General features: G+C 34.3%; 1 protein-coding gene across 1 annotated transcript; it reads left to right on the top strand.

The window, feature by feature from the left end:
* The first annotated feature begins 5,156 nt into the window (after positions 1-5,156).
* On the top strand, positions 5,157-6,109 carry LOC141421685 (olfactory receptor 4A15-like). The gene is given in 2 exon segments (XM_074068813.1): positions 5,157-5,334; positions 5,337-6,109. Coding segments are annotated over 2 exon segments (951 nt in total).
* The last annotated feature ends 12,285 nt before the right edge of the window (positions 6,110-18,394 follow it).

Below are 18,394 nucleotides of genomic sequence, written 5' to 3'. Positions count from 1 at the left end.
ATGCACTTTGGAGTTTGGCTAGGAAGTAGAACAGTCCCCAATCCAGAGATCATGCAAAACTCTTCAGCTTCGTATCAACGCTTGACTTCAATTTATATAGACATCCACTTCAAATGTAAATTGAAATATGTACCACCAAAACTCTTATTTGAAGCAGGAGGGGAAAAGAGAAAGGGCTAATGGATCTATAATAAAAAAATAAAACACCTGCTACAATCTAAGCCTTAAAAGATTGTCATGTGACCCAAGTCACTGATCATGACTCCTCTTTATTCATTTGATATTCATTTTTGCTTTCTGCCAGTTCCGCAGCTGCACTTTACCAGAGTATTTACTTAGGTGAGTGATGCAAACTTTCATCACTGTAGGATTCAGGTTTCTAAGTTTGCCTCAATTTCTCATTGTCCTTTATTGGGCATGGGCTAATAGTGTTTTATACCTTCATTCATGTGCAGCAACTCAATTATCATTTGGAAGTTAGGATCAAGTACTCAGCTTCTATTCTTTCCACCTATTTCATCAGCATGGGGTTCGTGACTTAACCAATGGATAATTTCCATTTAAAATTTAAAGGAACAATTATTGTATTTATTGATAGAACCATTGTTTCTATAACAACTCTCATATTTGATGATCTATTAAGAAATCAACTGTTTTTTTTTTCATGAAGCCAACTCTGGATAAATCCATAATTTAAACTACAAAATGCTTTTGGAAGCAAGGGAAGATGTATATGATTTCTGCAGGCTACCAGACCAAACATCTTTATCTTCAGTGAGTGACTGTGTTCTCACCCTTTCTGTGCAGTCCCATTTGGATCAATATGGTGGCAATCCTGATTTATCTTCAACTAACTAAGATATCATCCTCCAGGACCATTGATAAAATTTCAGGAAACTGAAGTTGGAACAAGTGACCAAAGAAGAAATAGGAAGTCCAGGTAACATATTTTAAAAAACTCTTCACTACTATTACATAGGGCCAAATGAGCTTACCTTGAATCAGTTGTATTTCTTTCTTAAGAAGCAGGATTTTTACTTTTGCCACATATTTTGTGCGGAACCAAGAATAAGATTGTTAGCCATTCATTTTATCCATCACATAGAGCACCACATTAGAATAAGTACCATGCCAATAATCTTCTCCAAGTTTTATATTAGGGTTATTTGAATACATATTAAAATAGTGAAAACATGTGGCACAACATAATATAATGGAATTATATACATAATCTCCACAGCATCTTTTAAAAATAATATTAAAGCCAACATTGATATAATTAGGAAAATCTAACAATTATCTATGTTTTTATATATTGTCATCTTGCATATGGTACTTTTTTATATTCTGGTTCTATATAAATGTTTTATTTCTGTTTTCTATTATGGTAAAATATATACAACATGTTTTTTTGCAACTACCATTTCTAACCATCTCACACTTAAACTCTGTACCCATTTTGCAAATATTCCCCATTCCTTCCCCTGCTCAGGAGATAAACTTTATCTCCATTAATATGACTAAGCTAGGTAGCACATAAAAGTAATATCACAAAATACTTGTCCCTTTGTATTTGAGTCACTTAATTATTTAGTATAAGGTCTTCAAATTATATCCATGCTGTTGCATATATCAGAATTTAATTCCTTTTTTGATGTCAAATTTATCAAGTACAACCCACTTACCTATTCCCTAAATATGCCTAAATGATAGTCCTTTGACTTAGGAATTAAGAAATGTATTTCCAAACAGACTAAAAATATCATCGAGACTATTTGGTGGTAAGCTTGTGTACGTGAACACCACAATTTGTCCATTTGTTAGTTGATGGATATTTGGGTTTTTTTCTCCCCTTTTCTACTGTAAATATTACTGGCATAAACATTGGTCTACAAGTATTTCTTATGGTCTCTTTTTTCTATTTCTTACCCTAAGTAAGAAATATATATATATAATTTTTATAATAATATAAATTAATAACCTATTATTGCAGACAAAATTAGTCAATCAGGGAAGTTTAATTACTTGTTAGATTCATGGGTCTATGTTTGTCTATTAGAAAGGATAGTTTAGGTTCCAAGTCTATAGAATGTCAAGAAAAATTCCAATATCTGTTTCCATCTCTGGGATAATATTCATATCTAGAGTCTTAAAAATATACTTCATCAAGCTTAACACATTGCCTTATGCACTCAGTCGAGTCTCTAATTTGCACAAAGATTCCTTAGATTATAAATAATTTGAATGATAAATTTTAAAAATGGTAATGAAGTATGGAGAACGAAAAAGAATCGCCCTCCAGTAATGAAAGTGGCAAATGAAAGGGAGCCTCTACAATCGTACACAATCATAATCACCCAGTCAAGCCTTCTGTGTAACAGGAGTGCTTCTTTGAGTAATTAGGTGAGAGAGATTTGGGTAAATTTGTGTCACTCTATAAAAATATGGTATAAGACTACATGTGGAAACATAAAGTACTAAATAATGTCTTGAATTTACTTGGTGTTTATTTGCAAGACAATTGATTGAGACCTTTATTTACATTATCCTATTAAACCTAGAAGCCACCCTACATCTGAGATACTCTTATGGTGCTCATTTCTACAAATGCTGTTGTGTAATTTATCCTAGGTTACAATGGTTAAATATAGATTCTGAGGCTCATATTCTAAACCATAATGTAACCTGACATCTCAAAAGCTACACTGAGGCAGGCATCCTCGCTCACCTGTGTGAAATTATAGGTGAAATGAAACTGAAATGACTGCATGTAAGACAGGCAATTTACCCTTCCTAACTCTTGCTCTTCTGTATGGTTTCCAAAGTCCATTCAATGGCATGCAGGTTTTAGAGGCAACAGTTTTAGTTTTGCTAAAAGAAACTGATGAGGAAAATGTGATATTTCTTTAAAACTCATCTTATTTTTAAAATGAGAAACCTGATGATAAAATTTGATTTTTTATTTAGGACCTCAGTGTTTGGCTGTGTTTCTGTTTATGGCTTGATCTTTGAAAAAAAGCTATTGCTTATGTAAGAAGCAACTTTTACTATAAAAATTATACAGAAACATGTTTATGCATAAAATGTTATTATGTATTTCAGTTGAATTGAAACTTGAATTGAATTTTCAGTTTATAATTTCCAATATCCTACAGATTCAGTGCTTTCTAGTACTTTCTATCTTGTGTATCTTATGTGTTTTTTTTTTCTCTTTTACATTGTAGAGTTTAGCATAGTGCAGCTCTATTTAGTTTATGTTCTTTTAACTGCCATTGTGGAATACTATCATAGATTCACATTTTTAGTGTTCACTACATTCACTACATTAAGTAATTTGAGAAGTCTTAGAAATATGCAAGTCAAATATATTTCATTTATCATAAAATATAATATTGACAAAGTATGAAATATCATCTATTCAGACAAATCAATAATTTTTAATATTGAGGAGTAATAATCTCCTTAAGAATATATTCAATATTTATTGAATACTTGAAATGCTCTAAACAAATAGGTGTCATAAGTACTCAATAGTCAACAAGAGAGTCCTTCCACCTGAAAATTATCTGTAAATGCTCAGATAGCTCATGTGAATGGTGAGTGTTCATTTTCTATTATAAATGCAGCTATTGTTTCATAATTGTGAGTAAAGAATTATGTATGTGCATATAGAGCATCATAAGCCCCCTAAGATAGAGCTTCCTTTATATAGCTGGTTTAATCTATTGCTATACACTAAAGTTTACAATATGAATTTTGAGTTTTCTTTGAATCAAAAGTCAAAGATTTCTAGAATCTTTGTGCTCATGTTGGTGCTACATTACCATCTAGGCACTTTCTGGTTGACAGCTGATGGAATGTGGAATATTTCAACACTCTGTTCATGCACTCAAAGTTGCAACAAACTTTCTACCAACTTTAAAGCATAGAAAGCCTTTGCTGTCTCTATCTGCCTTCTCATTTATCTCTTATCTTCTTTCTGCACATACTTTCACTCTTCCTTATGTGCTTGAGTATAGCTTCACTTTAAAAGTACAGAAAGTAGAATAATGTGACTTTCACAAATACCCATCAGGTAATGTAGACACTGAAATGAAATATATTTAATATAATCCTGCTAATACAAAGTTGCATGTATTAAAAATAAAATTGGCACTGATCACATCTGAAAAGCCCAATAAATGGTTAATTTTACCGAAAGAATGAATATCTTGTATTCACCATGAACTCAGATAATCAAGAGCTAATATTAGGAAAATTGATCCATTTAATGATTACTTAATGGTGAGGAACCTTTAGAACAAGTGAAGTGTGCATGATTAATATAAAATGACCTATCAGCAAAATTGTTATCATGTTATTAAGAATAAAATTGTCAATGATAAAAACTCAGAAACTTCTACGTCTAAAAATATCATAACATTAATAAGGTATATAGTGTGGAACATGGTTTTCCTAGGATAGCCAAGTCAAAATAAACTGATATATGTGTGTGTGTAAATATATATATTTACATTATATAATATTTCCACTATATGATTATTCTAATTAAAATCTTTATTTTTGATATTCTGAATTGATTCATGACTAGTAATAATCAATTCTAAACAAATTGGAAATGTGGAGAATGAGTCTTTGCAATGCCTATTTACTTTGAATTGCAGCATTACTCTTTTTTCCTTCAATAACCCTGTTTGCTGTAATTGTCAATTGAATTTGTGTTTGTGTGTGCATATCTGTCTGTGTGTATGTGTTTTCAGAGTCAAAGAAATTGCTGTGTGTGTGTATCTGTATGTGTATATGTATTTTCAGAATGAAAGAAATTGCTTTTTGGGGGATGGAAACAATACATTTATCTTTGCTAATTTGCTCTATGATGGGGTTTGAAACTCAGCTTAACTTTTTAATAAAGTTTAATCAGAATTTCATAATATTTCTGGGTCCTTAATTGTTGTGCGTTAATCCTAGATTCTAGGAAATTATAGGAAACTATCAGATAGGCAAATGTCTAAACATTGGCTATAATTTTATGCTGTGTTTAATAGGTGTTATTTTATATAAAGATAGAAGTGAAGTCATTACTGATGAGTTTGTTGTCATGTTAGATCACAGAGGCTCAAAAAAGCTTTAAGAAAAAAACACCTTCAGAAGAACACATGGAAAATAAGAACAATGTGACTGAGTTTATCCTCCTGGGTCTCACGCAGAACCCTAAGGGGCAAAAACTTCTGTTTGTGACTTTCTTACTCATCTACATTGTGACAGTAATGAGAAACTTTGTCATCATGGTGATAATCATGGCCAGCCAGTCCCTGGACTCCCCCATGTACTTTTTCTGGCTTATTTGTCATTTATAGATACAGTTTATTCGACTACCATTGCTCCCAAAATGATTGTAGACTTGCTCTATGAGAAAAAGACCATTTCTTTCCGTGCTTGTATGACTCAAGTTTTTATAGATCATTTGTTTGCTGGTGCCGAAGTCATTCTTCTGTTGGTGATGGCCTATGACTTATACGTGGCCATCTGTAAAACTCTTCATTATTTAACCATCATGAACAAACGGGTATGTGTTGTTATGCTGTTAGTGGCCTGGACTGGAGGCTTTTTTCACTCTCTAGTTCAATTGCTCTTTATTTATCACCTCCCTTTCTGTGGTCCCAATGTCATTGATAATTTTGTGTGTGATATGTATCCATTACTGAAACTTGCTTGCACTAATACATATCTCATTGGACTTTGTATGATAGCCAATGGTGGGGCAATTTGTACTGTTACTTTGTTAATTCTCCTAGTTTCTTATGGGGTCATATTAAGTTCCCTTAAGGCTCATGGTTTGGAAGGGAAACGTAAAGCCTTCTATACCTGTGCATGCCATATCACCGTGGTCATTTTATTCTTTGTCCCCTGTATCTTCCTCTACGCAAGACCCAATTCCACCTTTCCCATTGATAAATCCATGACTGTGTTTTTAACGTTCATAACTCCCATGTTGAACCCTTTAATCTACACACTGAGGAATACTGAGGTGAAAAATGCCATGAGGAAACTGTGGAGTAAAAAAGTGACTTCAGTTGGAAGAGAGCTGCAGTCCTCATGCAGAACATGATGTTCATTTTGTCACAGTGGCAAGGGATATTTTATTTTTCAGCAACTACATTTGTATTATCATTCTTTTTGGGTTGTTTACTTCTTTTATTCTGAAAGAAATTTATAAATTAATTTTTATCTAAGTGGAATGTGTTAGTTCTAACCTACAGAATTGCATAGGTTTAATACCTTTTATGTGTAATCATACCATTTTAAGATCTTTTGGTAGGCAATTATTTTTTATTTTATGCCATTTTTTGAAATATTTTTAATCAAGATTTTATAGGTTTCAGCATTTAGATCCTGTATGTATTGTTTTAGATTTATACTTAAAGTTTTTATTTTATTTGGAGCTATTATACATGGTATTACACTGTTAATTTGGTTTTTGTTTATTCATTGACAATATACAGAAATGCAATTTATTTGTGTGCATTTACCTTATGTACTGTGACATTGCTAACTGCTTTAGTACAAGTATTTTTAAAAAGTCTTTTTTATTTTAACTTATGTGCACTTTCAGTTTTATAAATTTATTTTTAATTGAGAAAATAATTCTATATATTTGTAGAGGACAAATATGATGTTTTGATCAAGGTATATGATTATAAAATGGCCCAATCAACTTAATCAACAATCAGTAACATCTTGCACCTCACCAACTACTTTTGATGAGAATGCTGAAAGTTTGTTCTTACTTGTGAACTATGATATACCATTGATTTGAGAAAAGTCATTGAGATTTTAAACCTAAAAGTTCATTTTTTAAAAAAAGTTGTAATCTAACAGTAATAACATGTTTTGAACAAACTGACTAATTTACAGTTTTTATAATCTGTTCATAGCTGAGAATAAACTCATGAGATATTAATTTGTTAACTTTATACTGTTATGAAATTAAGATGTCCAGAAAGCATATGGTTGAATTAGTATATTATGACCAATGTTAAAACAGAAATATTGTTCAACACCTTTCTCTATGTCTAGATCTATTGGCCTACTCTAATAACTAAAGTACACATTTAAGTCTATCACATCAGAATAGAACTATGGAACCTGCCGACATTAAATTTAACTCGTAGCACACAATTACTTATCTTTCAACACGATGAATATCAAACATTTTGGGAATACATTGTTTTACTTTACACAACAAAAGCCTTTCTGATTCTCCATAAACTCTATGCTCTCATTGACTTCAGTGATAAGTCAAAGGTATCTTATCAGTTTATACTTTCTCTGTAACTCATTAGGAGCTAAACCTGCATCACAAAGATGACTTTTTCTCCTTTTTATTAGTATATAATCATTATACATTTACATATGTGCTTACAATATATTTTAATGAGATTCACCCTCTCCATCCTTCTCTCTCTTAGAAAAATTTCCACAGGTTTCATTATTCGTTTTCATACATGAATATGAAATATAACCACCATATTCACCCTCCTTCACCCTTTATTTAAAATTTCCAACTCACTATCTGCCCACCATAGAGGATTTGTTTTACCTTCCGGTCCTTCATTTTTTAACATGTTGGTAATTCAAGGGAGATTTGCATTAGTATTTCAGACATGTGTATATCATGATTTAATCAAATTAACACCCCATTACTCACTCTTTCTTTATTGTTATGCTCCCCTATTATTGAACAACTTATAGGGCATTGCATTGTATTATCGCAATACACTGATGCAATGTTTCAACGTTTTTCACTCTAAAATTATCTTTTTTAAAATCTCTGGAATTCCATGTTTTCTTGTTGAAAAGTTAACTTACAACATATATACTGAAGTAGAAAATTAATATTTTTTCTTCATCCTTTTCTGAATATATCATGGATTTACAAAGTATGCCTAGAAATATTAATGACTTCAATTATTCAATGAATTTTGAATACTAGAAAACAAAAAATTTCATTTGTTCTTTGATGGAAAGAGTACTCTAGGTTTTTTTCATCATGTTAGCCCCTTCATTCCTCTCTCTTAGCCTTCTTCCCCTTCTTATTTTCACTTTCCCTTTCATCTTCCTAGTAATCCTCACTTTGTTTTCATGAATTTGTTTCTGGTTTTGTTCCTTAGTTTTACAAACGAGAGAGCACATGAAATATTTGTCTTTGTGGGACTGGCTTATCTTGCATAATGTAATGATATTTTTCCATCCAGAAAACCTCTTGATTTCATTTTTCTTATTGGCAAAATAAAACTCCATTTTATAGATTGCAGGCTGATTCCACAGTTTTAGTATTGTGAATAGTACTGTAATAAATATGGCTATATAAGCATTTCTATAGTAAGTTGATTTTGCTTCTTTTAGGTATACCCAGAAGTGGTATGACTGGATGATATGAGGGTTCTTTTTAAATTTTTTTGTGGAACCTCCATACTGAGTGCCATAGCAGCTGAACTAATTTACCTTCCTACCAGCATTGATTAAGAGACCCTCCTGAGGCACATATCCACAACAGCATTTGTGATTTGTTTTCTTGTTGATAGCCCTTCTGACTGTGATGAGATAGAATCTTAACATAGTTTTGATTTATATTTCCTTGAGAGCAAGGATGTTGAACATGTTTTCATGCATTTCCTGTGCATTTATACTTCTTCACTTGAAAATTGTCTGTTCAGTTCATTTGCCCATTTGTTGGTTGGATTATTTGTGCTTTTGGTGTTTTTTGAGTTCTTTATATATAGTTCTTTTTTATATAGTTCTATATATATAGTTCTGTATGCTAGTTCTTTATATATAGTTTTGAATTCTTTATATATAGTTCTGTATGCTAGTATACTGTCAGATAAACATCTGGCAAAGATTTCCTATCATCTTGTAGTCTCTGTCTTCACTCTGTTGATTCTTCTGCTGTGCAGAAGCTTTTTCACTTGATAAAAACTCATTCCTCAACTCTTACTCTTCATCCTGAGTTATTGGAGCCATATTCAGAAAGATCTTCGCTATGTCTATATTTGAAGTATTTCCCCTATGATTTCCTCAACTAGTTTCAAACTTTCAACTTTTACATTTAAGTCTTTATCTATTTTGAACTGAGTTTTGTACAGAGAAAGGAATCCAATATAGAGAATTAGAAACTTCGTAATGGTTTCTCATTGCCAGCTTGAACAGGTCCCTTGACCTGACTGGGAGTGACTGGGGATTTAGAAAAAAGACACAAAGGCAGACATATAAAAAAGCTAAGATTGGGTGGGCCCAGCATTTCTGATGAGAGATGCCAGCAACCCGCTCCAACTCCAAGCACATTTATTTATACAGCAAATATAGGAAAGTGGGGTGAAGTTCAGGTTGAATTCTCATGGGTCCAGTCGTGTAGGCAGCAGGAATAGTGTTGTTATTTACTGCAGGTTATTATGACTACATCAGCATGTCCTGTTTTCCTTGCAAGGCAGCCTTGCTGAAACTTGCCTCCCCTTGTCTGGGTCTGTGACTAATAACCAAGAGGCCCTCTGACAGAGGTGTGCTCAGGCCAAGGTCTGTCTCCACTGCCTCAGCCTCCCTACTTGCAAGGCAGCCTTGCTGAACCTTGCTCAACTCCTTTGTGCTGGGGCCTTGCCTTCTCAGCACAAAACACTTTGACACAGTCTTGCTCGTGTCAAAGTGTCTTCTCTGTCTATTTAGTTACTGGCCTCCCACAATTGTTGGAATTGGAGAATCTAGTATCTGGATACTAGTGAGAACATGGTTGGGAATCAAGACTTTTCTACCCGAGATATGGCACAGAGAAGAGGAAGGTGGATTCAGGAAGAAAATTCTCTGCATCTCCTTCTCCAAGTACTTGCCTGGCCTGAATTACACATAAATTAGCCTTCTTTAAAATACTGAAGTTTTGCTTTCCAAGTCAACTCTTTTAGTCCATATACAGTACTTATTTTCTTAAACAGAAATAAACGTTGCTTTCTTATCATAAAATAACTAAATTTTCCAAGCCCATTTATTGAATAACCAATTTCCCATTACCTTACAGTGTTGCCAATTTTACATGTAAAAATCTATATACCAATTATTCTCAAGCCTAGTTTTTTATTTAGTCTTTCTACACATGAGACTACTTAATGTCTATGTTACTATAGAATTACATATTCTACTTGCTTTGTAATAAATTTCCCTAACATTTAATTTGCGTAAAACACCAGAAGTCACATTTTTATTGTATCAGATGTGTTCTCTGGGACAGAAATTTGTGAGAAACTTAGCTTGGTACAGCTGGCATAAGGTACTTCTTGTAATTCAGTCATAAATTGGGCCTAAAGTCTCTAAAAGTTTCATCACTCACATACATTGTATGTAATGAACAGTGGGAACTAAAATAGCTGGTGCTCCTTGGGCATCTCTGCCTGCTTTTAGGTGGTCTCTTCATATGCTTTTCAAGCATGCTAGTCAGGGTAGTGGGAAATTTTCTACAGTTACACAGAACTTTGGAATGTATGTGTCCCAAGAGAGTAAGGCAAGCAGAAGTTGAACTGTTTTTTCAAACTAACATTAGAAGTTGCATGGATTCATTTCTGCCATAGCTCAATAGTCAAGACAGTCATAAAGTTTGTGTTACTTTGAAGTCTATTGTTGAGAAATGACAAAAGCATGGAAGACCATACAGAACAGGATATGCTTTTATGGAAATGCAATCCACTATGGTCTGCCTTCTTGTCACAATAACACTTATCCACCATAAGCACAATATACTCATCTTCCATCTCTACAGACTTTTCTTTGGTTGCTTAACCAAGTGTTACCAACTTAAGACACCAGGCTCAGATAAAAGGTGCAGGATTACTTCATCTAAATCAAGTCCCACTGTGGGTAAGTTCTTGTGGTGTGGTTTCCTGGATGCAACTCCTTGAGTTATTCCTCTCAATTGGAAGATTTGTGAACTAATGATACAAGTCACTATCCCTTCCTTATTCACACCAACAATGTACATTACCTGAGAACAATGAAGAATTCCTATAGTACAGAGAGGAGAAAATAGAGATGTATATGCAGTGAATGTTTTACAAAAATATGAAAACTGATTTAGGTATATGTGATTGTTAATTTTGATTGCTAACTTGATTTTATTTAAACATGACTAGGGAATTAGTAAACACATTCTGGGTGTGCTTGAGAGGGCATTTCCAGAGCTGATTTGCATATGCAACAGCAACTGTGTGGGGAAAGACCCACCCTGAATGTGGGCAGCGCCATCCGATATGCTGGGGCCCAGAGGAAACAAAAGCAGAAGGATGAAGCCTACTAGTCCAGGCTTGTTTTGTGTCTTTTTCTCTGCTTCCTGGCTGCTATGAGAAGACTTATTTACTATGCCCTTCCTCCAAGTTTTGTTTTGCCTTGGGCCTGTAGCAATGGAGAGAGCAACTGTGGACTGAAACCTCTGAAATTATGAGCCAAAATAAATGCTTACTTTTAAAGTGTTTCTCACAGGTATTTTGTCACAAAACTTAAAAACTAACATATTATATGTTGTTTCATTCTTTCACTATTTCAAAACTCTAATATTAGAAGTGATTTTCTAAAAATCTTATTTCTTCGCTTGGGCATCCAGTCTATTTTCTAATTTCTCCATTATATTTTTTATCAACTATAGCATGTATTCCTAGGCTAGTCGTTTTTCCAGACTTCTTCTCCCTCCCCTCCTCCTCCTCCTCCTCCTACTCCTCCATGTCCTCCTCTTCCTCCTCCTTCTTCTTTCATCATCACACTGAGGTTTGAAGTCAGGTCCTCATGCTTGCTAGGCAAGTGCTGTACCACTTGAACAATACCTCAAACCCACTTTGCTTTCTAAAGTTATTTTTTCAGATAGGGTCTCACATATTTTTGCCTGGTTCCAGGCTTTTGTACTTATACCATGTTTTATTTATCCACTCATACATTGACAAACAAATTGGCTAATTCCACATCTTTGTTATTGTGAACAGTGTGACAGTAAACATGAGAGTGCAGATATATCCTTAACATACTGATTTATTTTCCTTTGGTTATCCACCACAGAAAGGAACTGTTGGATTATTTGGCAGTTGTATGCCTTGCCTTTATGAGGAGCTACTATACTCCATATACTTTCCATAACAGATATACTAATTTAATTCTCACTGACACTGTATGAAAATTCCCCTTTCTCTGTGCCATTGCCAACATTTGCAGTGAGATGGTATCTCATTAAAATTTAGATTTATACTTCCTTGATGATTAGTGATGGTGAGCATTTTTCATATTACTCTTAGCTAATTACAACTCTTCTTTTGAGAACTGCTTGTTCAGATCACTTGTCCATTTTAAAATCAGATTATGCATTGTTGAATTTTTCAGATCCTCCTATATTCTGGATATTGATCTTTGCTGGATGAATAGTTTCAAAATACTTTCCCCCATTCTTAGGTTGCCTCTTCACTCTTGAATTTTTCCATTCCTGTGCAGAAAACTTTCAGTTAGATACAATCTATTTGTCCATGTCTGCTTTCATTGCTGTATTTCTACTATTTGCTGTTGTATTAATTTCAAAGTTTTAGGGTGCCTTTTGTTTTTTAATGTTTTTATTAGTACATAACAGTTGTACGGGAGTTGTCATTGAGACCATACATGAATACAATGTATCCTGGTTTGGTTCATCCCCTCCTTTATTCTCCTCTTCCCCTTTCTCCTTCTTAAAATGACATTGACAGGTTTCAATATTCCATGTTGATAAATTTAAAGAAAATACAGTGACAATTTACACCCTCTTTTGCCCTCTTCATTTACTCTCCCCCTTCCTTCCACTAGTACCCTTACCTTAACATGACCAATTTCCATGTTTCATGTCCTTCATTATTTTAGTGTTGTTAATTCATGTTTCAGTGGGGTTTTTGCCTCAGTGGTTTACCTGTAAGTACATTGTACTTTAATCACTCTAACCCTGTCTGTTGCTCTTCCTTATCCTTTTCCTCCTACCCTGCATTGTTCAATTGTTTTCAGTAGTTTTCACAGTGTACAGTGAGAGAAGGGATTTTCATATTCTTAAGTTAACATGTATTGTTAAGTTAACATGTATTGATTGTTGTATGTAGTTTTTATATCATGCTACTTTAGTAAATTCACTTATCAATTCCAATAGATTTTTGATGGAGCCTTTTGCTTTTTGTCATCTGTAACCAGGCATGATTTGACTTCTTTTGCACTTTGAATGTCTTTTATTTCTTTTGCTTGTCTAACTGCTCCAGCTCGTACCTCCTGAAACACATTTAATAACATGATATATGTGAGAATTCTTACCATTTTTCAGAACTGTATTTGACTTACCATGGCCTTTTTTGTATTGAGTCAAATTCCTTCTATACCTAATTTGTTGAGACTGTTTTATCATGAAAGAATGATGAATTTTATTGAATGCTTTATCTCCATCTGTTGAGATAATTATGTGTTTTTCTCCTTCATGCCATTGATGTGATGTACCACGTTAGATTTGTATATATCAAACCATCTTGTATCTTGGGGTAAATCTTATTTTTATCAAGGTATATACAGTTTTCAAAGTATTACTGAATTGAGTTTGATAGTATTTTGTGTAGATTTTTCATCTATTTTGTCAATGATATTTGCCATGGGTGACACAATGAGTTTTAGTGTGTGCCATTGGGGTGACATCAGTCAGGTCATAGGCTGTGGGGTGGGTAAGTCCTCAGACCCTGGAGTCATGTACTTGGTATTGGGGATCACCAATTTTGGGCGCCATGGGACCTGGATTGGAGTGGTTATCTTTCATTGGGAACCAAAAGCCACAGCTTGACAAGGTCACTGTGGCTTAGCAGCATTCCGACAAGGTCGGAATCTGCAGGTGCACCATGCTTCTATCAGGGTGTGAAGGAATGCTAAATGGTTTCCCTTGACTAAAAAGAAGTTTACACTTAGCCAAAGACACTGGCAGTAAAAATATAGGATGGCAAAAAGAGAAAAGTTGTAAATAAGTCAGAGTGTTTTTGATGTTTAAGTCTCTTCCTCTTTTGTACAAAACTTGCTGAGAAAAATAAAACTTTTCCAGTTGGTCATCAGCCTTCTGACCCTCTCGATATGTGTTTTGTCATTCCCTTCCTGATGAGTGAGTCCTTTCATGTCCCGTCTGGTTCATTCCTTCCCTGAGCCATTTCTGATCAAGGGCCTCTGCGATTGCAGCAGGTGGCGGCCCCAAACAGGGACCTGAACAGAAGCATAAGGTAAGGAAGGCTCTGGAGGTGTGTGCAAACATAATTTTAGTTTCAGTTCAAGGATACAGAGCAGCATCAAGAAAGAAATGGGCCAATAAGTAAGTAAGGAGCAGGTTCTCTTTACAGAAATTTTGTGTTCAATGTCGCATGGTCAAGGATGTAAAGTGTCTGAAAGTCAGCTTAAATATATTTTGTCCTATGTCCAAGGGTGCACTCAAAATTAATATAATTGTTTTGTGTTTCACTGTGCAAATTTTGTGTATGTCTATGATATGATTAACTTATTAGAGACAAAAAATCTAATCTAAGCTGTGATAACAGTCTTATTAAAAACTGGGACTGACTCAAAACACTATTCCTAAAATTGACTCTTACTTCAGCTATCAATCCACCCAAAATGAGTTCTAAAAGAAATCAGAATGGGACACTTCTCAATGTACTCCTAAAAGTTTTAAAAAATAAATCATCAATGTACTGTGGCCACTTAGTTAATTTTTACATGTTCTTGAAATCTTGAATCTATGCACCCTTAAATTGACATTTATGGCTTGCCTAATTTTAAAATTTTTACATATGCATGTATTTAAACATCTTTAGGATAGCTCTTATTACAAAATTAATGTAAAGAAATACAAGGCTTCTGTTCTTCTCTCTGCCCACCTCTTCTGCTACTACTTTTAAGAAAAACCAGTTTTTTAAAGGTTATGTCAATCAGATCTAACTAAGTTATAGGCATTATTCTGTGGACAGTAACCTCAGTTTTTCACTTCATTATAAGTAATTTACATTCAGTTCCTTTATTATCATATCTATTATATTTATATTATAACTATATATAATATACAATAAATGTTTAATAATTTATAGTTATTAACAAATGGTGTCTTTATAGGTTACTTTTTGCATAAGAACAACTTAAAATTGCCTTTCTATATGGGTCTATATAATAAAAATAAAGCTAATTGGAAAAACAATTTTATTTAAATTTAAATTTAAGATTTTTATAAAAGTTACAGCCCTCATCTTTTTGTACAGGCCCTAACCAGAGACTTATTAGATTGGCACTACCCAGAGGCCACCTTTTTTCAATATGTTGATGACTTACTTCTGTGCAGAGCCACAGAGCCCCTCATCTGCAGGGCAACTGAGTACCTTTTAAACTTTATGGCCTCCCAGGGATACAGAGTCTCTAAAAAAAAAAACTCAACTATGCCTCCCATATGTCACCTACCTAAGTGTGGTCTTAAAGAGACAGGCTCACTCTCTGAGTCATAAACAAATCCACCCAATCCTCCATTTTCCATTCTCCCATACCATAAAGCAGCTTAGAGATTTCTTGGGAGTTTTACAAAATGTGGATCACTGGATACGCAACCTTTGCCAGATCGTTTTTTATGCTCCTGCTAATACTCCTAGTTGTGCCTTGTATAATAAATGCTCTCTCCAGGTTCATATCTCAACAGGTCCAATGGATCAAACTCCAGCTCTTGGTCAAGAAATACTCACCTTGCCTACATAGGAGCCCTCCATCTCATTCCACATGGGGCCTCTGGAGACTACATGGGTCAACCTATGAAGCAAGTACCCCCTTTCTATCCTCCTGTCACCCCCATTGTCAGCACAAACCAGCTAGATGACTCATCACCCCTCTCCCTAACAGCAGTTGGGTGCTTGTCTCAGAGGGGGGATTTATTGGGTCTGATGACCTAAGGAAGATAAATGGGTATCATCACCCCTAGAGAGTCATATCATTCCTACATCCTGAGGAGTTATAGGCCTACATTTCTACACCCTGAGAGGGAGTTATAAACCACATTTCTGCATCTTAAAGAAAGATACAGGGTCTGATAGATCTGCCACAGGGCTCATGAGCAAAATGCTCTCTAGATTGTTTCCCCTCCCCCAATAAATGTACAAGCCACACTGATTCACCTAAGAAAACCTGGAAATCCATGGCCAATAAAAAACCCCCACCTAACTCAGAACTGAAACATCCAAAAAATCCCAGCCTTCACTTCAGCAAGGAGCTACAAGTTTCCGGGTGCTGCTATTCTTTTCTAGCTGTAGCCTTTCCTTTCTCTCTTATAAATTCTACTTTATATATACATATAAAGTCAAAACAAAACAAAACAAAACAAAACCCAGGCATCATTAAGGTGTCATGCATCTTTCCAATGGCTATGGGTTACTTCCAAACCTTACAATAATTCTCATTGGGATTGAAAATGCGTCAAGCATAATCTATAGGGGGTTTGGTCCCATATAGATTTAAGCACAGATTTGATGTCTTTACATAAAGAAATCTTGGATATCCAAAATAGCAAACTGCCTATTATTTACCCAAGGAAAGTAGCAAATAGAGTGCTGGATGCATTACAAGGGTTTAACCCCTTTGACATATTAAGACACTCATTTTGGATTATGCTTAAAATGGCTTTTCTAATTTTACTTTTCTGTGTTTATTTCCAGTCATCTGCCAAATTGGCATGTACCAGCACTTCAAATTAAAAGTGAACCTTCATCATGTTCAATTAAAAAATATAAAAGAGAGGAGACGTTGGGAACCAAAAGCCACAGTCTGACAAGGTCACTGTGGCCTAGCAGCATTCCAACAAAGTTGGAATCTGCAAGTGCAGATTCCTTCATGATGAGAAGGAATACTAAGGGGTTTCCCTTGACTGAAAAGAAGTTTATACTTAGTCAAGGACACTGGCAGTAAAAATACAAGATGACAAAAATAAAAAAGTTGTAAGTAGGTAAGAGTGTTTTTAATGTTTAAATTTCTTCCTCTTTTGTATAAAGCTGGCTGAGAAAAATAAAACTTTTCCAGTTGGTCATCAGCCTTCTGGCCCTCTAGATATGTGTTTTGTCATTCCCTTCCTGATGAGTGAGTCCTTTCATATCTCCTGTTTTGCTCATTCCTTCTCTGACTCCTTTCAGGTCAAGAAACTTTGCTATCGTGGCATTAATGTTCAATTCAGGGAATGTTCATTCTTCCCTAAGTCTCATATGATTCTGTGACCAAATGTAAAAAAATAATTAGATAACATGCAAAACCCTACTCAATTCTCAGTCTCTAATATTTTATTTTTTGTTTATTTATTTATAGATCAAATTCTGTACTCCATGTAGGATAGGTTGAGAAACATGAGTTTGAGTTTGAGACTAACCTGGGATGCATAGTTAGACCTCTGCTTCCAAAAAAAAAAAACAAAAACAAAAATCAAAAAACCAAGCAAACAAAAACAATGTCAAAAGGATGAAACATGACCCAACAATTTCCAGAGGCACTGTATTTTTGATAGGTCTTAACTGAGGTAGACAAGATAGTGCAAATGAAATTGTGATCTATGATTTACAAGTCTTGCCATCCTGGGTAAGTGAAATAAACTATTCTTAACCTTAACTTTTCTATTTATGAATTGGAAATAATATAATTATTTTGTAATTAATATTAAATGGTTTTAAAATCAAATCATGCATACTCAATGTATATTTTCTCTAAATTGTGAAATTAGGGCATATTAGAAGGGCTATTTGAACTGGGATAATATTGAGCTTTTAACTGACCAAAATTAGTAATAAACAAGTTGGTAATCCTGAATTCCCTGAGGAGGGAGATGAAAAATTCTCAAAAGAATCTGAGAAGTTGACATGTTTCCTATTCTGAAGTGTTTATCAAATCAGTTTTTTATGCCTCCATGAGTTAAGATGAGAAACAGTCTTCTAGTAGCCTGGCCCAAAAGACCAAAAATCATATGTTCTCACTCATATGTTGACATTAGATAAAGGGCAAACACAATAAGGTGATTGAATTGTGATCACAAGATAAAAGCAAGTGCACATAAAGGAGATATGAGGATAGGTAAGACACCTAAAAATTAGCTAGCATTTGTGGCCCTCAATGCAGAGAAACTAAAGCAGATACCTTAAAAGCAACTGAGGCCAATAGAAGAAGGGGACCAGGAACTAGAGAAAAAGTTAGATAAAAAAGAATTAACCTGGAAGGTAACACACATGCATAGGAAATTAATGTGAGTCAACTCCCTGTATAGCTATCCTTATCTCAACTAGCAAAAACCCTTGTTCCTTCCTATTACTGCTTATACTCTCTCTTCAACAAA

This window comes from Castor canadensis, chromosome 1 (assembly GCF_047511655.1).
Source record: "Castor canadensis chromosome 1, mCasCan1.hap1v2, whole genome shotgun sequence".
NCBI lineage: Eukaryota > Metazoa > Chordata > Mammalia > Rodentia > Castoridae > Castor > Castor canadensis.
The sequence above is the reverse complement of the archived record's forward strand: the minus strand, read 5'-3'. Positions and strand labels throughout refer to the sequence as shown.